General features: G+C 46.4%; 1 protein-coding gene across 1 annotated transcript in view; it reads left to right on the top strand.

The window, feature by feature from the left end:
- The window catches only part of RBPMS (RNA binding protein, mRNA processing factor), a 172845-nt gene that overhangs the window by 103660 nt on the left and 44109 nt on the right, over positions 1-25076 (top strand). Inside the window, exon 5 of the mRNA XM_051965782.1 lies at positions 19250-19400. Within this exon, the coding sequence (XP_051821742.1) occupies positions 19250-19400 (151 nt within the window). The remainder of the gene's footprint in view (positions 1-19249; positions 19401-25076) is intronic.

Raw genomic sequence — 25076 nt, 5'->3', positions numbered from 1 at the left:
AAGAAAGAAACAGATCAAAGGGGGCAGTGGGGGAATGAGAAAGAAAAAAACAAGCAAGAAAGCAAACAACCACAAAAAAGGTGAAAATACTATGTTGTGATCCACATTCAGCTCCCATAGTCCTCTCTTTGAGTGCAGATGCCTCTCTCCATCACAAGTCTATTGGAATTGTCCTCAGTCATCTCATTGTTGAAAAGAGCCAAGTCCATCATGATTGATCATCACATAATCTTGCTATTATTGTGTATAATGTTTTCTTGGTTCTATTCACCTCACTTAGCATCCGTTCATGTAAGTTTCTCCAGGCCACCGATTTCTGGGTCTCCATATACTTGTGGGTTTAGTAGAAACTATCCCTGAAAAATCACTTTATCTGACTTTTTGACCCCGCCTAGAGATTACTTTGAGGAAACCTCTGAGATTGTTCCTAGCCAGGTCTCCAAAGAGGAAGGTAAAAGGGTCCCTATGTACTGTATAAAAGCATTCAGGGTAACTCAAGGAGGGGATACCTTTATTCAACCCCAAAGAATATTTTTCTTCTCAAATGTAAAGGACTTAAAAGATCTCATACTCAAAAGCAGAAAATACATTAAGAACCTGTAAATAAGCAATCTGCTTTTCCCTTTCTGCTTCTCCCAAGTCCCAGGATCCTCCAGACTCAGGGAAACCTACTCTCCTAGCTCTAAATCAGGAACCTACATATCATCTTAGGCTGTCACTTATCCTTTATGTGCCTCAGTTTCCCTACTCGGTGGAATGAAAGGATTTAATTTTATGGCCCCTCATAAGTCCTTTTCTATTCTATATATCCCAGCTGCTCCCTCACAGAGACAAAGCTGTTTAGGGAAAACTCTGGCGTTAGTGCACAAATTAGAATTTAAATGCCTCCTATTTGGGCAAGAAAGCAAGCTCTAGGAGGGGCTTTCTATCCTTCCAACTCTCCCTGTGTTGAGCTCTATGCTCTCTCTAGTGGACCCTCAGCCAAATTAGATGCAGAAATGTCCCCTTTCCTGATCGCTTCCTTCTCCTCCAGGAATCTTGACTGGGGAATGGGCTTAGGGAGTGGCTGGGGTGGGGTGACCGGTAATGAAGTAGTTAATGTGGAGAGCGGGTATCCTAATGCCAGAAACTTGAGAGCCCCGGGCTGCAGCCATTGCCCTTTTATAGTGTTCCTTCCTCATCCGTACCAATGTCACCACCTCTACCCTCTGAGTGACTTCATGCAGGGTGGATGTGGAGGGAGATGTGACCATATAAATCCTGGAATTCTCACGTGTGCATATTCACTCACACACACACACAAGCCCCTGACCCAAGGCACCTGTCAGAACCTGGCCACCACCTCCGAAACTAGGCCTTTTTCCTATGGCACATGAAGCTCAAGCTTCGGCTCTCTTGGTCCTGGGCCAGCCTTTAACCAAAGCTCACGAGCTTGCTGACCCCAGAAAATGCGGCTCGGAGTCAATGTGGCGTCGCACTGTGGGGCTGAGGCTGAGATGTGGGGACCTCAGACCTTTCCTCAGTGTTTGCAGAACATTTAACTACTGATCATGCTCTGTCATCCCCCAGAACAAGCCAGGAGACAACGTATGTGTGAGAACTTGAGACTTATCCAGGCTCACACAGCTATGAATAGTTGGAGGTTAAATTTGAACATGGGTCTCTCAGATCTGTCTTTACTTCCAATATGTTTTCCCTTAAACTTCACTCAACAAGCATTTATTAAATACCAACTAAATCAATCCACAAGCCATTATTAAGCACCTTTTCTGTGTCAGGTTTTGTACTAACTAACCACTGGAGATAGAAGGGAAAGTAAAGATTGGTGAGGTAGACAAAATTCAAGTAACTGTGTATAAACAAGCTGTAGACAACGTGTACTGGAAATAATCATTAGATGAAAGATACTAAAATAAAAAGAAGTTGGAGAGGTTTCCCATATATAATGGAATTGTAGCTGGGGCTTGAAAAAGGAGCAGAGGAGGGAGAGCATCCCAGGCTACTCAGACTAATCCAGGTAACTCCTGCCCTGCAGGAAATCCCCTGGGTACCAAGAGCAGGGGGTTTGTATTGACCCCAATTATAGGGCTACCAGATGCACGAGGCTTTCTCAGGTAGGGAGAGGCGACCCTCCTGTCCTTGGCCAGTGCAAACTGGGGTCTGTCCAGGCAAAGTGGGTGCTAAATATTTGCACCTCCGGGGACCTGACCTCTCCTTCCTCCCATGGAAATAGTCGGTCCTGGAAGCAGGACCAAGTTTTAGAAAAGCTCCCTTGGGAGACAGAAGGAAGCATGGGATCTACCATCTGATCAGCCTCCAGGCAGAGAAGTGAGTCACAAACATCTGAATTTAAATCTGGTTTCTTGATATTTTCCTCATCTGTACAATGGGATGGTTGGGAGCATCAAATGAGAAAATATTGCAAATAAAGCACAGTGCCGGGCACGGAGTGGGCACTAAGAAATCCTTCCCTCCTCCCCCACCCCTTTGAGCGTATCCATGACTGTTTTTGGTAGAGGTTGGCTCAGTGATCTCTGGGGTCTCTGGACCTGTCTCTGAGGACCTGCAGAGTGGTAGCTGTGAACTGCCAGGATCCTAGCGGCTCTCGGGTCCGACTCCCACATGCACACATGGGAACTACTTGGGCCCAGTGACTTTCCAGCTGCCCCAGAGTCTCTTGCTGAATCTGGAGGTCCAGTGCTCTGTCCAGGGTGTCAGCCGTGTGCGTTTCATTTTTTTTCCAACCCAAGGAAGCTGCTGCCTTTAAGAGATTTGAGTCTGGGGGCTTCTGGGAGCCCAGCCGTACCGGGGGTATTCCCGGGATGTCTGTGGCAGCTCACTGACTCGTCCTGACCTCCCAAGGCAGAGCAGTGGAGAGACGAGGGCCCGGCGAGCTGAGCCCCCTTTCTCCTCTGGGCAAGGCATCTCCAGCTCACTCCCCATGAAATACGGCTCGAGCGGAGCGCACTGACCTCGCTGGTCCGGAGACGGGGCGTCCCTGGCGCGGGCGGGCACAGTCCTTTCATCTTCCCGGCCCGAAGGGTCTGAGAACATCGTGGCCAAGTTCATTCCCCTCCTGGAACATAAACTGTTCTGACCCCTTCCCCTTAGGACGGATGGGAATGGGGATTTATGGTCTCTTCAAAGGTCTGGAGTGACCTTATAGTCTGTTCTTTATACGCCAGACATACCAAAGGCATCGTGGCGACTATGGGAAGACGTGTCTGAAGAAGGGAGGTGCCAGGGAACCTCAGGGGGAGGAAATGGATGCCCCAAGGAAGAGCCCAGCTGCCACTGATGGAGACACTCCCTCCCCCAGTGCAGGGAGCTGGCTTCAGGGGGAGACCCTATCTCAGTGAGGGGCTTTAGGGGACATGAGTGGGAACGTGTGGGTGGATTCCTTCCTCCAGACTCATACTGACTGTGTAACTCTAGGTATGTCACTCAGAGTCTGTCAGCAAGCATTTATTAATCTCCTACTATGTACCAGGTACGACTGTACTAAATGTTAGATGGGGAAGTGGATACAGTGCTAGGCTTGGAGTCAGGAAGAGCCGGGCTTTCAAGCTCTGTGATCATGGGCAAATCCCTTCACCTTGCTCTCTGCCTCAGTTTCCTCATTTGTAAAATTAAGATCATTATAATCCCTACCTCCCATGAGAACACATGAGAACCCATAGTTGTAAAAACTCCGAAGGGCTCAACAAACCCTAATTCTATTACTTTGTGATTATTAATTTCAACAATGGCCAGGTATCAGGGTACCCGGGTCTGAATCCTAGCTGTGCTTTCACATCCATGTGTTTCAGAGCAGGAACCCGAGTCTGTCTCGCCCAAGGTAGACTCCCTGGGCGCAGACCTGGCAAATGGTTAGCAGATGAATCAATGCTTCCTGCTTGCTGGGGATAAAAGAGAAAAGTCACGTTGCTCTTGCCTGCATGCAGGAAGCTGCCATTTGAGTGGGGATGCAGTACGTTCACTGATGAGTCAGGATATATGGTAAATACGTGGCAATGGGGGAAGGGAAGCGGCAGTCAGCACAGGGTTCCTCAAGCAGAGGCCCTTGAGGTTAACATAGAAGTGGGAAAAGGGAGGGATCCCCAGGCACAGGGATGTCCCAAAGGCGCGCAGAGTTGGGAGATGGGATGGTTTGTGAGATTAGCAGTGGGCCCTTCTGGCTTAGACATACAGAAGCATGAAGGAAGAAATATGTAATTAGCCTAGAGATGTAATATACCAATTTAGGAACAGCTAAAGGGAATGTGGTCCGTAAAAATAATGGACTATTATTGGGCTGTAAAAAGTGTGGATGTGGGGCAGCTAATTGTTGTAGTGGATAAAGAACCAGCCCTGAAGTCAGGAGGACCTGAGTTCAAATCCGGTTTCAAACACTTAACACTTCCTAGCTGTGTGACCCTGGGCAAGTCACTTAACCCCAATCGTCTCAGCAAAAAAAAAAAAAAAAAGAAGAAGAAGAAGAAGAGGAAGAGGAAGAATAAAAGGAAGAAGAGGAGGAAGAGGAAGAGGAAGAAGAGGAGGAAGAAGAAGGAAGAGGAAGAAAAAGAGGAAGAAGAAGAGGAGAAGAGGGGGAAGAGGGGGAAGAAGAAGAAGCAAAATCAGCAGCAGCAATGGATATATACAAGACAGAGAAATGGGAAGAATTCAATTCACATATGTATTTGTAGAGTCAAATGAACAGGACCAGGAGTATTAAAAGGAGGAACTGAGCTTCAGACCCGAAGGCTGAGTGGCCATGCTTGGCTCGGGACAGGGAGCGAGAAAATAAATGGTCATCACCCAGGAAGCATTTTATGTAGCATTTACTCCATGCACAGTGAGCTGAGGGGATTCAGAAGCCACGGATCCAACCCTCTCTCTTTACAGATGTGGAGACTGAGTCACAAGAGTGGTCACGTGACTTACCTAGAGTCACACCGTGAATTAGGGGTGGTTGAGCCCAGGTGTCCAAGGTCGGTGTCCCCTTCCTGTCTGTGAATGGTGGGTGTGGATGGAAGGAGTTAATCTCTGTGAAGGGCTTAGCACAGTGCCGGGCACATGGATGCTTAATCAATGCTTCTTCCCTTCCTTCCTTTCCATATGGAATATCGTGTGTGTACTTAGATAAAGTTGGTGTTTGATTGTTTTCCCAGAATGTTCTCGCACCCTCCCCCCCTTTACTCCTTTACTGGAAGGAGGTGGAAGATAAGTTCACAAATTAAATGTTATGTAAATTTTAAAAGTATAAACAAAGTGTTTTTAAGGTGAGCAGGGCTGGTCAGATTGTCCCAAACAGAGAGAGGAGTTTGCTTTGGGGCCTACCAGCAATAACATCGTGGGCAGATAAGCTCAGAGCTCTAACCCGTACTTGGGAATAGCCTTTGTAGGGGCTGGGAGGCTGGGAGGCTGGGGAGGAGGCTCTTGGGCCATGGAGGATGTCGGGGGAGCAGGGGCTTGTGTGGAGAGAAGCACAGAAAAAGCAGAGGTTTGTCCAGCTGTATTTGAAGAGTGTTTCCAGGTGAGAGAGAGAGAGAGCCCTCCTCCCCCAGAGACAATCCCAGTTCTTAGGGAGTTTATTTGGCCATTAAGCCTAAATGAGCAGCTTCCCGGTCATTGCTGTTCCTGGCTCTGATGTCTGTTAGGAAGTGGTACCTCAGACCCCCTGAGAGCTCCCCTCCGGCCCTTCCCAGGCTTTTTTTCCTCCTCTCTGCCCTCCTTGTTTCAGGGGATGGATCCTCATGGGATCTGGGGGGGGGTGACTAGGGGATACTTCTTCCCTTTCTGTGCCTCGGTTTCTCCATCTGCATGATGGGGCCGTCTCCAAGGACCCTCCCTCCTGTGATGGGGAGATCCCGTCCTCCCCAGGTAAAAGCGGAGCTGTCTGAGGGGTGGGAGCATCCTGGGCTCGGTGCACTTCCTCTGCGGGCAGCAGGCCCGGGACCCTGGCATTTGTATTAACAGGCCTCCTTGCTGTGGGAACCGTGCCCTTATTTAGGAGAAGAATGAAGTGTGTGTGTGTGTGTGTGTGTGTTTTGTTCCTTTCCTGATGAACTCTGCCTCCATTTCTGAGTAATGCGGAGGGAACAGAATGTGTTTATGGGAAGTAAGTCTGAGAAGGCAGGTAGGAGGCTCACCGCGGGGGACCGGGGTTGCCAGGCTGAAGAAGCTGTATGTATTGTACAGAAGCGGCCGGGGAAGCCAGCGTTTCAGCGGGGCTGCGGCCGGTCACGCCTGCGCTAAATTTAGGAGATTATTTCGGTGGTGATGTGGAGGCCGGATTAGAAAGGGTGAGAGATTAGAGGGAGGCTGAGGATGGGGAGTGCAGGACTCTGGGCAGGGAGTGGGGATGACCCGAGCCAGGGAGAATTGTGGGAACAGAAAGGAGGGGAGACAGCCAGGCGGACCTTCAGTCTGAGCGCTGGGCTAAGCACCGGGGCTACAGACAAAAGCAAACCCAGTCCCTGCCCTCGGGGAGCAGGTATTCTAATCAGATAGCTCATAAAGGGGAGCTGGGAGGAAGGGGGTGCCCACGATGGATGGCCTGGATTGGAGTTCGAGTCAAGGGAATAAGAGACTTTTTTTTTCTTTATTAAAGCTTTTTTTTCCGCCAAAAAAAACATGCACGGACAATTCTTCAAAACTGACCCTAGCAAAATCTTGTGTTCCCATTTCTTCCCCTTTCCCCACCCCCTCCCCTAGATGGCAAGTAGTCCAATATATGTTAAACATGGTAGAAATATATGTTAAATCCAATATATGCATATATATTTATACAATTATTGTGCAGCACAAGAAAAATCAAATCATACTAGTGAGAGCGAGAGAGAGAGAGAGGAGAGAGAGAGAGACAGAGAGACAGACAGAGACAGAAAGACAGAGAAACAGACATAGAAACACGGACAGAGACAGAGAAAGAGAGACACAGAGACAGAGAGAAAGAGAGAGAGAGACAGAGAGAGAAACAAGGGAGGGGAGGGAAGCAAAATAAAATGCAAGCAAACAACAATGAAGAGTGAGAATGCTGTGTTGTGAACCATACTCAGTTCCCACAGGCCTCTCTGGGTGTAGATGACTGTCTCAATCACTGAACAGTTGGAATTGATTTGAATCATCTCATTGTTGAAGAGAGCCACGTCCATCAGAACTGATCATTGTAGTCTTGTTGTTGCCATGTATGACGATCTCCTGGTTCTGCTCATTTCACTCAGCATCTGTTCATGGAAGCCTAAGACAGAGACCAGTGAGGTCCCGGGGGGCTCCTAGAACAGATCCCAAGTTGCTGGTAGGGAGGAGATGGGCTTGAGGGCTGGAAGCAACAGATTGCCGAGCCTTGACCTTGACCATGCATTGAAACTTGTTGAAGGGAGCCCAAAGTGAGGATGGCCACAGTTTCTAGCATGGGATGTCATAAAGAATTGGTGATTCTGCTAGAAACATGGCAGTCTGAGTCATGGAGCACGTTGAGGGGAGAGGAGAAGCCTGGAGTAGGTAAGGGCTGGGTTTTGGAGTCAGAACCAGGGTTCAGATCTTGGCTGCCCCTTCGGAAAAAATTGGTTCTTGTCTTCTTTTCTGTACCGAGAGATTTGGACTAAATGTCCTCCCGGGGCCTCTTCTCTCCAGGAGAGTGACTTCTGATCATCAGGCGAGTTCTGTTTGACTCGTGGGCAGTTGGAGATGCTGGGTGAGCAGAGCACTCTGATAGTGTCTGGAGGGTGATTGCACTGCTGGTTGGGAGCACCTGGTGGGAGCACTTGCCACCTCTTCTGGAAAGCCTTCCCTGATGCACTCTCCTCTCTCACCTCATTGAAGGGAAGTCACTTCTCTCTCCTCCCTCACATTTCCCAGAGTGCTTGTCTGGACCTCCCGTTCACAGCAGTCACTTTTTGCCTGGAGTTGGTTCTTGGAGGGAGGAGGAAAGTCTTCTCTCCCTTATAAGAAAGAAGGTCAGAACCTCAAGGACCTCTGTATTGTCCACTCCAAGCTCAAGACCATGAGGCACCTAATGAACCCTACAATTCCAGCTGGGGCTGTTGGTATCTCTGCATTTTACAGGCCCAGAGAGGTTTGCACAAGGATCACCTCCCAAAGTAGGACTAATGCAGTGGTCCTCAAAGTGTAGTCCAAAGAATTGTCGGGGTCTCTGAAACCCTTTCAGAGAGTCTACAAATTCAAATTTTTTTTTTATTTCTAATATAGTAACTAGCTATAAATATAACCCATGAAGATACTGAGAACAAAGGTTTGAGAATCATTGGGACTCACTAATGGATCGTTCAGTCCTGGGCTAATCTGGGGTTTAAAGCAATGCAGTCCTTTGTCCTCGAGATCAAGGTAATACCCCCTTTCCAGAGAGTGGACTGTGCCACATTTTTTTTGTCCTGCTCATTTTGACTCCCCCAATCTTCCTTCCTCATGGAGTGGCTCTTCCCTTCAATGACCCTGATAGCGGCTCTTGTCCTTTTATCTGAAGGTTAATAACTTTTGCTTCAGTGACAACAGAATAAAAGAGGAAAGGGATGACAAGAGAATGAGCATTTATGAAGCACCTCCAGTGTGCCAGGCACTGTGCCAAACACTTTATAAATATCTCCTTGGGTGGAAAGATGTTTAGAATTGCATATGTTTAACCTTTATTGGATTTGTCTAGTGAGAGAGGGAGGGAGAAAAATTTGGAACACGAGGTTTTGCAAGGGTAAATGTTGAAAACTACCTTTGCATGTATTTTGGAAAATAAAAAGCTATTATTATTATTAAAAACTTACAAACAAATATCTCATTGGATCCCACAACAATCCTGGGAGGGAGGTACTCATATTATCCTCATTTTATAATTGAGGCAAACAGACATGAAATGTCTTGCCTCAAGGCTTGAGGTAAGCTTTAAATTCACATCTTCCTGCCTCTAAATTCAACTGGACTCATGATCTGCCTCTAAAAAGCATAGATTACTTAAGCAAAGAGAAAACATTGAACTTCCCAGAGTGTGAGAAGTGAGTGCTCCCTGGGTCTGGGGCTTCTACTCCTGTCTGCCTGTGGCTGGGCTGGAGGATCATGGTCGGGATCTCTGACGGCTGCTCTCCTCCTCTGGGGTGACCATCCGGGTGGCTGCCGTGTTCCCGGGACAAGTGCTCCTTGCATCGGGTTATTTCACAGTAACCCTTTGCAGTGACTGGAGCGCTCCTGGTACTCCCAGGATTTTGCTCTCGCTGGCAGAGCCGCTGGAGACCTTGCGGTACAGATTGCTTCGATGTTTTCCCTTTCAGTAATAACCTCCTTTGGCGGCGTTCCCAGGAGCTGATCAGTGGGTCCGAGAACGCGGGCCCTTCTGTGGCTTGATCGCCTCCAGCTGGTCTGTCGGCAGCCCCGGCTGACCGGCTTTGGGCCTTATATTCAGTGCCCACCAACGCGCAGCTGTGTCATTTCAACTTTGGGGGTTGACACTGGCGTCAGGGGCCGGCCCCCTGGAATGCTCTCATCGGCATTTTGCCGTTTGTAGGGAGTAGGGAGTTTCATTCATTTTCCAATGTAGAATTTAATCATTTTTGCTTCTTTAAAAAACGTCCTGGTAATAGCTTGAAGTCCTTGGACAAAGGCATCCGATGGAGAAAGGGAAAGGAGATGAGCATTTATTAAGCACCTACAGTATGTCATACAATGTGTTAAATGCTTTAAAAATATTATTTCGGAGAGAGTATCAGGACCTCAATTTCCTCATCTGTAAAATGAAATCCTTTCCAGTTCTGAGTCTATGATACTATGATATGAGTCATAAATTGAAAGCAGTCTTTCTTAGGGGTTCTGATTGGATGGACGCATCTTACTCTCAGTAACTCAGTAAGCATTTAATAAGCACCCACTGTATGCTAAGAACTGGGGATACACAGAAAGGCCACACACACACACACACCCCAAACCCAGTCTTTGTTCTCAAGGGACTCACAATCTAATATCTGTGCCCAATTTTCTTCCACCTCATTACCTGACTCTTGGAACCAGTGGCACCAGCCCCTGACTGTTCCATCCCTCCAGGCATTCTCTTTGGCTGCCTCCCAGGTGGAGATACTCTTCTCTCCTGTAAGCGGACTTCCCTGATTCCCTTGAGTCCAGCTAAAGGCCCTATCTTTTATAGGAAGTCTTCTCAACTCTCTTGAGTCCAGTGCCTTTCTTCTCAGTTACTTCCTATTTATCCTGTGTATACTTTGTAGATTTTTATTCTCTTGTTATGGAGATTAGATTGTAGGCTCTTTGAAGGCAGGAAATATCTCTTTTTGTTATTGTTGGTTTGTTTGTTTCATCTTTAGCCTTTAATATGGTACCGGCACATAATGAGTGCTTAATAAAGATTGATTGATTGATGATAGAGGAGACATGACCATGGCGAAGAAAGATCTATACGCAGTAGAATTGAATCAAAAACAAAAGGAAAACCAGTAAGGCTGGGGGAACTGAGAAAGACTTCTTGAAGAAGGTGAGATGTTGGCTGTGACCTAAAGGGAGCCAGGAGATAGAGAGACAACAGAAACCATGAAATTAGATCTCTGGGTCGTAATCAATTGATTATGGAGCTGACAAATCTCTGAGGTTACCTGTGCCATGAGGCTAAGAACCCTTTCATAAGGCCCTCAGGACTTAGGAGGAGAGAGGAGAAGGGGAAGGAGGAGCTAACAATGACTGGAAACGTTTCAATAATAAATCAGCTGAGAAAAAGTGGATTTTGAAAAATGGGATCCTTCATGGCTCTTTCCAACAATGAGATGATTCAGACCAATTCCAATGATCTTGTGATGAAGAGAGCTATATATACTTAGAAGACTGTGGGAACTGAGGACGGACCACAACATAGTATTTTCACTCTTTTCTCAGTTTTTTTCCCCTTTTCTGATCTTTCTTGTGCAGTACGATAATTGTATAAATATGTATACACATATTGGCTTTAACATATATTTTGACATATTTAACATGTATTGGATTACCTGCCGTCTAGGACAGGGGGTGAGGGGAAGGAGGGGAAAATTTGGAACGCAAGGTTTTGCAAGGGTCAGTGTGGAAAAATTACCCATGCATATGTTTTGGAAATAAAAAGTTTTAATTAAAAAAAAAATGGGATCCTTGCTGTCTGCTGGGAGTGATGCTGAGGGAGTCATTAAGTCCTCTGAGCCTGGATTCCCTTTTCTTTAAAGTGAAACAGTGAACCTTAGTGATCTCCAAGACCCCTCCTGGGCTCAGGTCTATGATCTTAGAATCTCCCTCTAATCATACTTAGAGAAGATCCATGATTAAGGTCCGACCAGAAGCCCCGGACAGACTCCTTTTCTAACGGTTTCTCTACCTTTCCCATCTCCTTTCCACATCCCCTTTTGGCTCACTCCCCAGGCCTCCTTTCCCTGTTGTACATCTCCAGTTTGGGGCCTGGCTAATCCCGAGGCAGGATATTGATTGCCTAATAAGGCTTTGCTGCTGAAGATGGGAGTGGAATGTGACTGGGTTCTGAGCCTCTGGCCCCTGCCTAGGCTGCCAAGCAAATTAGGTCATTTCAACGAAGGAGCTTTTTTTAAAAGGATGTTGGAGCCTGGATGAGGAACACAATGGTGAGGTTGCTAAAACGGGCTGCAAGAGAGAGAGGTGGGGCCCTGGAGAGGCAACCGGGCAGCTTCTCAAATGTTTGCTAAGCACCCACTGGAATCCAGGTCCTAGACTGGGAGCTGGGATGCAGTGATGGCAAACTGCCTTCACAGAGCTGACGATTTCCCGGGGGTCTGTGGCGGCTGCTCCAGAGAGTCATAGGAAACAGTCAGGATCTGAGATGGCACTGGAACTCCCTTGAGAGGAAACACCTCCCACCAGTGCCGGGCAATTCTTTCTGCCACGTTTGGCCCGGATTCTGACAGGGAATGATTTATTGAGGGTCACACCACCAGTAGGGGACAGAGGTGAGCCTTGAACCCTGGTTTTCTTGGCTCCAAGGCCAACTTTATCCATGAGCCCACAATGCCTTTTACAAGCTCCAGAGAAATAAGTTACAACTTGGAATATAATCAGGATAAAAGAGAGAATCAAGTCCAGTGCTTCTGGGAAAATGGGGGAGGAGAAGGGAAAAGGACTCCTTTAGAATGAGAGCAGGGGCTGTTTCTGCTATATTTATTTATTTATTTTTTTGTTTGTATCGCTGGTGATTTGTATGCAAAAGACTTAATAGTCTTTTCCGAAATGCTAGTTGGTTGATCAGTTGGGAATCAGGGAAGACTTCATGGAACAAGAGGCAAAAATTGTCTCTGACAATTGAGTAGGAAAAAAATAATTCTGACAAACAGGTGAGGAGGGAGACTATTTGAGACCTGAAGAGTTACTGGAGTGAATCCAAGAAGGAGTGTGAAAGAATGGTCACCCCTGGGGAATTATGGGAAATCTGGAGTGTTACATGGGCAGGGTCTAGAAAAGTGTCATAGGTTCATAGATCTAGAAGCTAGTCAGAAGATCAGAGGTCATCCTAGCTCTAGAGTTATGGAATGTAAGGAGGTCATTTAGTTCAGCGTCATTGTATTATGGATGAAGAAACTGAGGTCTGGGGATTGGAAAATGGGGGATGGGTATGGAAAACTTGGCTCAGTTTTCCCAGGTTCTCTGTCTACAGTATTAGACTTTTTCCACCATCCCACACTGTAATCAGAGGTGAGACCTGGAATTCAGGTGGTATGTATTAAGAGCAAAGGACAGACATAAGAGATGCTAAGGGTAGGGGGGAAATGGCAGCTTTTTAGTTAGTGAGAAGAGCACTGGTCCTAAAATACAGGGACTTCAGGTTCTATACACTGTTGGTTCAAGGTCAAATTAATTGAGTCTCATACCAAGGCATCAGACACTCTGAGCTGGGATTGGGTGGCCATTGGCCCATATCTTTAGGAGTCCTAGAATGGATGACATGTAAAGTCTACCCTCCTAATGTCAGCACAGGCTTTGTGCTCAGCAGCCCTCCTCCTCCATATGTGGAAGGAGGGAGGTCGTGACATGAATAACCTAAGGTTCCCCATAGGAGCCAGTGCTATTTCAGATTTAAAAGGTTCATAAGTCCTCCCTGGATAGGTTTCTGGCAGCACAGCCTGGGTCTCTTTGAGATAAAATAGCTGGGGCTCAGACATTAGCCACTGTTGGCCTTTGGGCCTACAAAGCAGCCACCCTCTGTCTCCCTCAGTTCTCTCTTCCCCTGTCCTTGTTGTCAGCCCCCCTGTCTCAGTCTGTCTTCCTCCACCTCCCACCAAGGATGTGACACCAGCAGTTGTCTCTATCTCTACCTCATCTCCATTTCTTCTCATTTCTGGTCTCATGGAGGTATAAGTTTTCCCATCATTGAGAGGCCCAGGTCAGGGCCTTTCTATCCATATAAGCCTAGTCCAGAGCTTCTTAACTGTTTTTGTGTTATGGATCCTTTAAAGGGCAGTCATTCTGTTCAGGTCTAGGAACCCCTTTTCAGAATTATGTTTTTAAATGCATTAAATAAAATTACAAAGGAAGCTAATTTTATTATAATGGACTTATAGAAAAAAATTTTTTTAAGTTTACAGATCCCCAGGTTAAGCCTTGGTCAAAACTTACAGACAAGTCACTTCCTTTGGAAAGAGATGAGAATTTTTGTTTATCTCCTATTGAGAAATGTTTCTGGGTAAGGGAAAGGAAGAATGAAAAAGGGGGTTTCAAGGGGCTTTCCCTTCTCCCCACTCCTACAGACTCAGTGTGTCTGCCTGGGCCAAGGAGATGAAAAGACAGGACCAGAATATGATGACATTCTCACATTATCTTGACTAAAGGCTTTGTAAGCCATACTTATTAGAGACAAAATTGTGTAAAGCCTTTTGGGAGTTTCTAGGGCTCCATGCCAGAGGGTAAGGGCCCAGTGGGGCTGCCCTCTGTGCCATTTCAGAATAGAGCCAACTTTAAACTTTGTTATAATGGAGGAGAGAGATGACTTGAATTCAGTGAAGAAGGAAGAGTCCTAGGCTGGCATTGGAAGAGAAATACATATAAGATATCATACCTGTCCTCAATATCTCTAAAAATCAGCAAGCGTTTATTGAGTGCTTACTATGTGCCAGGCACTATGTTAAACATTGGAAATATAAAGAAAGGCCAAAGGTGATCCTTGCCCTAGAGAAGCTTCTAATCAATCAGGGAGACAACGGGCAAATAAGTGTGTACAAAGAAGCTTTAGAGTGAAGAGGGATTGGCACAGACTTCTGGGATTTTCACTAGGATTTGAAGGAAGTACAGGTAGCCAGGAGGAGGAGATGGCAAGGGTGAGCGTTCCAGGCGTGGGAGTACAACCAGAGAATATGCCAGGACTTGGGAGATCTTCATGTATTGTGACAGGAGAAGTCAAGGGGCCAATGGCACTGGATCAAAGCATCCCTGTGAAGGAGCCGCACTATGAGGTTTAAGAAGCCTGGGGTGTGAGGGAGGCATAGGAAAGGCTTTGAATGCCACATAGAATTGTGTGTTTGATCCTTGAGGTGAGAAAGAGTCCCCAGAGTTTTGGGGGAGGGGGCAAAGAGGGGTGATGACATAATCTGTGTCATGGATGACCTGAGATTTAGTAAAATCACTTTGATGGCTGAAAAGATAGATGGGCCTGGAGAGAGACTTGCGGTAGGTTGACCCACCCGCAGCTATTGAAATTGTGTAGGTATTAGGTGATGAGGGTGTGCAAGAGGGCAGTATCAGAGGAGAGAAGGGGACGATTTCAAGAGATGTTAGTGTCATCACTAGCCTTAGCAACAGAGTGAATATGGGGATGGAGTTGAGAGATAGGAGTTGAGAACACCTGAGAGGATGGTGGTGCCCTTGATAGTAAATGGGCTAAAGGATCATGTTCTTGTTCATGTCTTTAGGACATCTAGTTCCAAGATTTGAAGTTGGAAGCCTATGGAGAAGTTAGGGCTGAAAAGATCTGAATTATCTACTAGAGATGACCATTACATCTGTGAGAATTGATGAGCTCAACAACTGAGATAGTATAGAGGGAGAAGAGAAGAAGGCCGAGGGAAGATTTAGCCTGGCTGAAGATCCTGCATCAGATCTTCAGGGAAGTAAAAGGAGAACCAGGAGAAAGTGGTATTCCAAAAACCCAAAAGAAGAGAGTCTCGAAGACAAGGGAGTGATCAACAAGGCTAAAGGCTGCAGAGAGGTCAAGGAGAATGATGACTGAGAAAAGGCCCCTATGTTGGATGCTTAAGATCATTAGTAAGAAATTTTGGAGAGAGCACTTTCTTTTTTATTTCTTTCTTCTTCTTCTTTTTTAAATTAAAGCTTTTTATTTTCAAACCATATGCATGGAACATTTTTCAGCATTGACCTTTGCAAAATCTTGTGTTCCAAATTTTCCCCTCCTTTCCCCCTGTAGAGGACAAGTAATCCAATTATATGTTTAACATGTTAAAAAAAAATATTCAATCCAACATATGTAGACATATTTCCACAATTATCTTGCTGCACAAGAAAAATCAGATTAAAAAGGAAAAAAAAATTGAGAGACAACAAAATGCAAGGAACAACAACAAAAAGTGAAAATGCTATGTTGTGATCCATACTCAGTTCCCATGCTTTCTGGGTGTAGATGGCTCTTTTCATCACAAGATCATTGGAACTGGCTTAATCATCTCATTGTTGAAAAGAGCCAGTCAGAATTGATCTTCATATAATCTTGCTGTTGCCATGTACAATGATCTCCTGGTTCTGCTCATTTCACTTTGCATCAGTTCATGTAAGTCTCTCCAGGCCTTTCTGAAATCATCCTGCTGATCGTTTCTTATAGAACAATAATATCCCATAACATTCATATACCATAACTTATTCAGCCATTGGAGAGAGCACTTTCAGTGGAATGATGATTCTGGAAGCCAGAATGAAAAGAGTGATAGGAGAGAAAGTAGAGGGCAACCTTCATGAAAAGCAGGAGGTCCAGGTTGATGGTCAGCAGGGATGGCTGGATCAGGATTGGGCATGAGTGTAGGCAGTAGGGAAGAACCACTAACCAGGGAGAGATTGGAGATAAATGAGAGAGCGATATAATAGAGGATGGGATGGATTAACTTAAGAGAAGGACCATGTCCTCATGTGTGAAAGAGGGAAAGGGGGAGGAAATGGTATCAGGCACCTGAATGATAAGAAAGGAGGAAGAGGGGAGCAGAGGGAGCTTTTAGTGAATGGCCTCCATGTTTTCTGTAAAATGGGAGACTGCACTCTCAGCTGAGAGAATGAAGGAAAGGGAGCCATGGCAGGCTTCAGAAGCAGGAGAAAGTTTGGGCAGGCAGCTGTGGGAGAAGAATGAATCAGTTTAGGGCAGTGGTTCTCAAAGTCAGGTCCAAAACATCCTGGGAATCTCTGAAATCCTTTCAGAGAGTGTACAAATTCATAATTAGTTTTTATTTTTAATGTGATCAATATCTATAACTATAAACCACATAAACAAAAACTCTTTGGACAGATCCTCAATCATTTTTAATAGGATAAAGAGATCGAGAACAAAAGTTTGAGGATCACTGATAGGGGATTTACAAGGGTGGTTTTGCTGTAGTCATGTTGTGAGCTCCTTCAGAGAAGGGACCTTTTTTTTTCCTCTTTTCTTTGTATCTTTACCACTTGGCACCCTATCTAGCACTCAGTATAGTGTTAATGCATTGAGTGAGAGAGTCTGTTGGAGGTTATGTAACCTAATGTGGTAGGAAATAGAATGTTGGAGTGACAAGTGAGAAAAATGTGAAAATAGTTGGAAAAGATAAGCTGAAGCGAGACCTTGAAGGGTTTTAAATAACAAACAGAGGCGTTCTAGAGGCAGTAGGGAGCCACTGATGTTTCTGGAGCAGGTGAATGGTACGGTGGGATTCATGCCTTAGAAATATCAATTTGGTCACTATTTGGAGGATTGATAGAAGAGGGAAGAGAAGGAAGACAAGATAGCTAATGAGAAGGCTCTTGCAGTCAGCAGTCGGGTGATAGGCAATAAAAGTTTGAGTCATGGATTGGGGGGGGAAACAAATGCTGGATTATATAATATATAAATTTAGTAGCAGATTGAATTATATAAATTATATATAATTAATACAATATATAAATTATATAGAGGAATTATATTATTGATATATTTCTAGAATATTAATATGATAATCTATGACATGGACATTATTATAGGACAGTAGAGTCCTGGGAGATGCTTGAAGGACAGAAACTGTTTTTGACCCAAAAGATCAGGGAGAACTTCTTTGTACTAGAGATGGGCATTGAAGGATTTTATCAGGTGGGCACAAAGAGGGAGAGAATTATATTAGCAAAAATAAAGATACTGGGACGAGACCTTGGGATTGTCAAAAGTCCATTTTGGCTGAACTCTGGAATTTAGAGAGAAGAATCGACAAATAAGACTAGCAAGATACATTGTCGACACATTGTAGAAAGCCTGGAATTCTCGGCTAAGGAGCTTGTGCTTATAAGAAGGGATTGCAGGAGAATCACAGGACGCTGGGAGGCTCTCAGCTCAGGGCCAGAAACCCAACCTCCCCTTTGATGGAGCACAGTCTGGCAGAAGAGCCCCACCTTTTCTGGCCCATCCTACTGTTTTGATGTTTGCCAACTCACTATACCTTTGTACCTCAAATCCCTCATCTGTATGGAACTATTGAGGAGTGCTATCCCCCTTTCTAAGGATTTTGTATTTCACAGACATGAGTTTTCCTTGGTAACTTGAGGCAGCTGGTGGAAGAGATCGAACCCTAAGACTGGAGTCAGGAAGATCTATTTAAATCAGATGCAGACTTTTAAAAATGTATGTAGTTATTAGCTCTGTGATTCTGAGCAAGTGGACTTCACTTCAGCCTGCTTCAGTTTCCTTAAGTGTAAACTAGCCCCTACCTCTCAGGGGTTTTGAGGATCAAATGAGATAACAGGAATAAAAGCACTTAGCCTAGTGTCTGGCACATAGTAGGCCAGGGGAATGAATGCTTATTCCCCTTCCCCTTCCCTTGCCCATCGTTCTTGTCTTAACTCTTCACAGTCGCTGCTCTTTGCAGCTCAAATGTGGATAGGCTCAGCTTTCAGGTGTTGACGCTTTCATCTGTTGCCTGGATGTAAGGGGGAAGTTTTGAAATCCTTTTTAAAATAAATATTTTTTTCCTTATGGCCTTGAACAAGTCATCAACAAACTTAACTTCTCTGTGTGTAGAGGACAGAGGGAAAAGCATTATATGTAAATTGATACATCTGCCAAGTACAGTGTTTTTTTCTCTAGCGTTCATCACACTTAACACATTAGTCCCTACACTGCCTTCTTTGTCTGTTTTCCCTTCTGACCTTCCCACTTCTTTCGTCTGTGTTTTTATTGATGTTTTATTGACTCTTAGCTCAATCTGGGGGGACCATCACTGTCCCACCCCTCCACAATATTACCAGCTCTCCCAAAAGAAAGCCATTCCTTGTAACAAAAATCGATCCTAATTCTTAAGTCCTTTCAGGTTGTTTTATTTTATTATTTTTTCTTTTTTTAAAAAGTAATTTTTTTAATTGACAATATTGAAATCATTGTATAATTCGTTCTTTGGCTTCCTTCGTCCCACCTTCGTTCTAACAAGTCTTCCCAGAAATCTATTTTAAAGCATCAAAACAAAATGCAACTTCACTGTTCAGAGATGGGGGAAGGACCCCCTAAGAAAAGCCTGGTATCTGGATGGAAGGAAAGGCTCTGCTGCCCTGTTAGGAATGGCCAGTGTGAGGAGTGTGGGGGAGATGCCCTCAGAGATGCCAGGGAAAGAAGCCACCCGCAGCCCCGTGGCATTAAAGGGCATGAAGGCGGCTTTCAGAGCCCCAGAGTGGGGACTGCAGAGTCAGCCCAGCCAGCCTGTAAGGGTGAGAAGCGAGCCTGACCTCCTTCTGCTAGCGATCAGCTAGGGGGATGTTTGAGTCTTTGTCGGGAAGGGTCCCGAGTATCAGAACATCCTCGTTTATTTTTTTAAATCTCATTTTACAGCTTCATCTGAGCACGAAAGTAGCAAAATGACACTGGAAGAAACAGTAAAATCTGTGTTCCCGAAAGGGTGCGGAGGGGGACGCTGCTCGGGATGCCTGAGCTCCCTGCGAGCCGATCCGCCGCGGGTCACGGATCATTGAGGCCGTGCCATGCGGGACGTCTTCTGGCCGGCTGGTTGTTTTTCTGCTCTTTAGGTCGGCTTCTAAGACGGTGAAAACACCTCCCATTTGTTCTTTCTCCCCGCAGGGCATTCGCTTCGATCCTGAAATTCCCCAGACGCTGCGGCTAGAGTTTGCCAAGGCAAACACGAAGATGGCAAAGAACAAACTCGTCGGGACCCCGAACCCCAGCACTCCTCTGCCCAGTACCGCCCCCCAGTTCATCGCCAGGGAGCCATGTAAGTTGTGAGGCAGCGCGCGCGCACACGCACACACACTCTCCCCCATTCTTTGTGGTGAGTAGTGAATAACCGCGTTCCCTGTCCTGTTGGGGAACTGACCCCGGCTGCCAAAGACCAGGCCTGTCTCGGACCAGGCCCCAGGAACGGGCCCAGGACCGATGAGCCCTGCTGGGCCCGCAGCCCGATGGAGGACCCCAGCCCCACAAGGTGGGCCAGCGGGCTGAGCATTCTTTGGCGGCAGCAGGCTATGAAGCAGAAGTAAACTATTAACTTGTGTCTTTTTATACCTTCTGGAATAGGGAGAGGGAGGAGGGAGGGACCTGTTTGAGGGATTTCCAGGTGCTGTCTGTGGAGATCTTGGCAGTTGACTTGTCAGTGACCAGCAAGATGAAATTCTCCGGGCCAGCCCATAAGCCCTTCTGAGTGTGGTCCATTTCCTTGGAGATCTAGCCCCTATTTAGCCATCATTGAAAATTGTTTTGTTCCACAACCCCTTGGGAGCAGAGCTAATTGTCAGTAGGCCCTTCCATTTGGGAGAGGATGTTAGACCGTTGGTTTCCAGTTTGGGAAATTCCTGATTTAGACTGAAGAGAGATTGTCTTACAGAGAATCTGAGAATAATTCGGTGGCTCACTAGCACGGGGGAAACAGGGACAGAGACTCCCTGAAGGCATCTCGGTCCTCCTCAGTAATAACCATCATGAAGGCGATGATCGAATCCAGGGCCCTCTACAAGGTCTTAACAGACCTCAGCTGGTAACTCTGGTAGTGTTGTTCCTAAAGGAGGTACTCTGGTAATGCACACTGAAAGCTGATGTTGATGTCGTAGGACTTATGGGGGCTTTGTGACTTGGTCTTCCCAGCCTCCTTGCAAGAGCCAGTGCTCAGGCTCTGTTATCCCCATTTCACAGTTGAACAAACTGATGTTCAGGGGAATTGAGCAACTGATCCCAAGTCACACAGCTGTTAATTGACAGACCAAGCATCAGAACCTGAATCTTGCCGTTTCTCATCCCTTATCCTTTTCCAGCTCTGTACCAGAATGCTCCCTTTTCTCCTTGTAGGGCTTTTGAGTATGGCCAGGTTCCCATTGGTACAAATGAGGGATTTCACCAACTGCTCACACGTATTTGAAATCACACTATTTTGAATCATAATTAGACAAAATATGGTCATTGGTTCCAGGACATTGGGAACACGAAGTCCAGATTTGGATAATGAGACTGCTACTTGGGATTTCTTATTCCCACTGAGTGGGACCCTCCCCCTAGACTTCTTTCACTTGGTCCTGTGCGCTTCCTTCAGTGGCTAGGCTTGGGAATGGAGATCCAGCTGTTTCCCTCCTGTCCTTATTTCTTCTCCCTCCTCCTCCTCCGATGGCCTGCCTGCTGTCAGCGCCACTAGATCGGGTTAAGAAGGTCTCAGTCTGTTCCTAATTTTTCCTGCACAGCAAGGGTGATGGGCGAGGGCCCCATGTCCAACCTCCCTTTGACAGAAAGGACTTGCCATCTCCGGGTTCCTCCTGGCTACCACCATCCTTCCATTGTAAATGCCTGCCACCTGTAGGGAGTGCCCGCCCCCTCCTCTGCCCACATAAAGGGCTTGTGCCTATCTAAGTGCTCTTACCCTCAGCTGCAGCATGAGTTGTGGAGCCTTCCCCTGTGGCTCTCCTCTTGGAGTCCTCACCCAGTGTCTCGGGGGGGGGGGGGGGGGGGGGGGGGTGCAACAGGAAGAGAGAGCTCTGCTCCTCCCAGACAGGAGGAAAGGAGGCAGGGAGCAGTGCTGCGAGAAGCGGGCATGAAATCTGGCCCCCGGCCTTTTACTTTCCAGGCCAGTGGGCTAAGTGAGGACACTGGAACTCAGGAGAGCATCGTAGCAGAAGGCCGACGGCCTTGAATCTGCAGGATGAGAATCGGGTCAAAGATCTGGCCCCACTGGGCCCGGAAAAGGGGGAACTTAGTTGTCCATAATCACCATCTTCCAGCATCACTGCTTCATCGAAGCTGTCTTGTTGGTTTATGGTTTGGGTTAGAAATACATCAAGCGAAAGAACATTTTTAAAGCCTATTGCAGGGACTGACGTGTTGTGGGGGCCCGATAAAGGTTTGTTCCCCTTCTTCCTTCCCTCTCCCTCTCTCCTCCATCACAGATGGCAAGTCTCCAGGGGCCTCCAGTGCCGTGTAGTTGAACTCCTTTGTTTTATATGTGAGGAGCTGAGGTCCGGGGGGGGTCACCCAGCGAGCGGACTTTGGCTGAGTTTGAACTCTCTGGTCTAGAGCCGGTGGTTTCTGAAAATACTTCCCTTGTTCTCCCCGGCCCAGAGGACAGAACCGTGGAGGGAAAGGCAGGCAGGCAGGCTGCCGCTCCCGTGCAGGGGCATCCTTCCTCTCCCTAGTGAGAGTTGTAAGATTGGTCAGTCGCCTGAGTGCTGAAGAAGGGACCTGCACGCAGGGACAGCATAGATGAACTGCCCTCTCTCCCCTTGGCAAGCTGGGATTCCCTAGTGCCCAGATATCTCCTCTGGGATTTAGCTGGTTCCACCAGGAATCCCCCAAACGCTGCTGCCCCAGAAGGAATGAACGTGGCAGCCTGTCAGAGAGGAGATTGGGAGCCACTCTGGGTGGGCACAGGGGTGCTGCCCTCTGCTCAACCACTTACTGGACTGAAGAAATGCTGATAGACTCAATGGAGAGCCATCCCCTGGGAATCCAGAGAAGAAGGCCCAGAATCAGAGAGAACCGAGACAAGGACCTGAGAACAGACGGTCAGTGTCTGCCAGGTCCTCCGGCCCCTCTCTGAGTCCAGAAGGAGGACAGCCCTCTGGGTCTTTCCCCTGCCTCTTTGGCAGGTGTTCAGAACCTGAGACAACTCCTGTGGCTTCTTGGCTAGAAGTAGCTCCAGGTCTGGGGTTCCCATCTTTGAAAGACTTAGAGATTGGGCAAGATAAAATTTGGGCTGCAGTCCTGCAGGATACGTCCAGAACCCGGTCCCAGCATTTCATCCTTGGACTCCATAACAGAAAAGGCATGCTGACCAGTGATGCTCTCCCACTGCCGTCTCTCATCAGCTCCCTCCAGGAATACGACAATAAATCTGTACATTGCCTTGGCTGAGCATAAATGCAAAAGCACTGGGTTTGGAGTCAGAGAACTTGAGTCCAATCCTTTGGGTCTCACTTTGCCTGTGTGTGAAGTGAAAGTTGGCCCGGATGATGTTGAAGGTAAGACTCAAACCTGGGACTCTTCCAACAGAGTCTTGCTTTTCCTCACTCCTCCCACATTGTGCTGCCTCAACTCAGTAACTTTTTTTCCTTCAAGATTTTTGGCAGATTTTCTGTTTTCCAGGATTAAAAAAAGGTCCATAATAGATTAGCAGTAGAACCCAAATGCATTTGTCTTTTCTCTACCTGTGTGTCAGATGCCCAAATGGAAAGTTTTGTTTCTGAATGACTCTTCCATTAGGAATGCAGTCTGAGTTGGGATAAATGTTATTTAGAATTCTACCATTTTCCTTCTAAGGAGGTTTATACTTCTTTCCAGTATCTTCAATTATAAAACAAATGTCATTTCACATTTTAGTGGGCATGAAAAATGTCACCTGGCCATATCCTCCCGTCAGGTCAGTTCAGTATGCAGGGAGATGGAAAAGTGTTTTATTTGAGATCCCGGAAACATGCTTTAAATACAGCACTCAAGGAAACAGACAGTTCCATGATTTCATTTTTTTTTTTTAAACAACTTTTTATTTTCAAAACATACGCATGGATAATTTTTCAACATTAATTCTTGCAAAACCTTGTATTTTGATTTCCCCCCCTTCCCTCATGCCCTCCCCTAGATGGCAAGTAGTCCAATATATGTTAAACATAGTAAAAATAACATGTTAAATCTAATATATGCATACATATTTATACAATTATGTTGCTGCACAAAAAAATCAAATCAAAAAGGAAAAAATGAGAAAATAAAATGCAAGCAAACAACAAAAAGAGTGAAAATGCTATGTTGTGATCCACCCTCAGTCCCCACAATCCTCTCCTTGGGTGTAGATGGCTCTTTTCATCACAAGATCATTGGAACTGATTTGGATCCTCTCATTGTCGAAGAGAGTCACATCCATCAGAATTGATCATCATGGAGTCTTGTTTTTGCCGTGAACAATGATCTCCTGGTTCTGCTCATTTCACTCAGCCTTAGCTCATTACCATGATTTCAGAATAGACTTCTAGATACAAGGCCACGATCCTCTGAAGCTTTGAAAAATGAGGTTTGTCAGGAGAATGGGCCTCCATCTATTGCTCTACCACTTTGTCCACTTTCTAATCTGGACTTTCTGGACTTGCACCCTCTCCACTTCAGGAATAGTATGTTCCTTCATCTCAGCCTCATGGATTGCCCAGCCTGGCACTGTACCTCCCCAGCCCCCATAGTACAGAGCAGCTTAGGAGGAGTCCCGGAAGGATGACCAGAGAGAGTGCTGGACAGCGTCCCTGATCACAGTGTGGTAGGGCAATACAGGAAAGGTAGTTAATGACCAGTACTTCAGAGAAGTGGGTCAGTGAATATCTACCATCCCCACAGCTACCCACTGGAAGTAAAATGCTTGTTTTGTTCCACCTAAAAGATTCTTAAATCCCCACCGGGCACATGCCCCTTAAGGAAATGTGAAATTGTTTCCTTGTTTGCTTTCAGTGTGCTTGACTTGACCCATTTGTCTAGTGCTGTTCTACTCTGGCTGGCATCCAGGCCTGAGACTCGGGGGACAGAGACACTGATTGTTGAGGGGCCTCTCAGAGCTGTGTTTGCTGTGATGTCCGGAGGCCATTGGGGCCCTGTGCCCTCCCCCCTGCCCCCCGCCTTCCCAAGGAGGGAGTGTCAAAGGGAGGATGCCCCGAGTCCTTTGGAAGACTTGGGACTCCCCCCAGAAGGCCAACATGTGATGAGTGCCTGTTTTGGAACATGGGGGGTCATGTTGGGCAGCCTCCTGCTGTAGAGGTAGTGGGAGTTTTGAGGTTTGCTGGCTCTTTGGGCTGTGATATTGTCAAGGTCTCAATCCCTATTTCCTTTACAGATACTGTTTTATAGAACAGGACTCTAGATGTTCCTGTGGTCCACACTGCTAACACTGATAGAAAGGGAATCCCGCCTAGATGATGGTATACTCCTTTAGCAGGTGAGATATCCGCAAGTTTAGGACTCATCTGAAGCTGGTCTGTGATATACCTTCCCTGGAGGACAAACTTAGAGCAAGTACAAGAAAGGGGGAGAAGGAAGCATTTACATAGCATCTACTATTCGCCAGGCATTATGCTAAGTGCCTTACAATTATCTTATTTGGTTTTTTCTTCTTAATACTATTTTATTTTTTTCAATTCCATGTGAAGATCGTTTTCAACATTCATTTTTGTAAGATTTTTGAGTTCCAAATTTTTCTCTTGCCCTTCCCAAGACAGTGAGCAATGTGATGTAAATTATACATGTTGTTGTTCATCCTTGGTTTTCAAAGAGGAACTTGACATCAGGGAAGTGATGCTGTGACATGCAATTGAAGTGGAATGAGGGAGGGCTGTGCGAGGTCACCAGCCTCACTCCCCTCCCCCTCTCCCCATCTGGGTCCGGGGGCCAAATATAGATCAGGATGATTTGGGTTGCCCTGGATGCAGTGGGAGACCTC

Source organism: Antechinus flavipes, chromosome 6 (genome assembly GCF_016432865.1).
Source record: "Antechinus flavipes isolate AdamAnt ecotype Samford, QLD, Australia chromosome 6, AdamAnt_v2, whole genome shotgun sequence".
Taxonomy (NCBI): Eukaryota; Metazoa; Chordata; class Mammalia; order Dasyuromorphia; family Dasyuridae; genus Antechinus; species Antechinus flavipes.
Note: the sequence above shows the minus strand (reverse complement) of the source record. Positions and strands in the feature narration are given on the sequence as shown.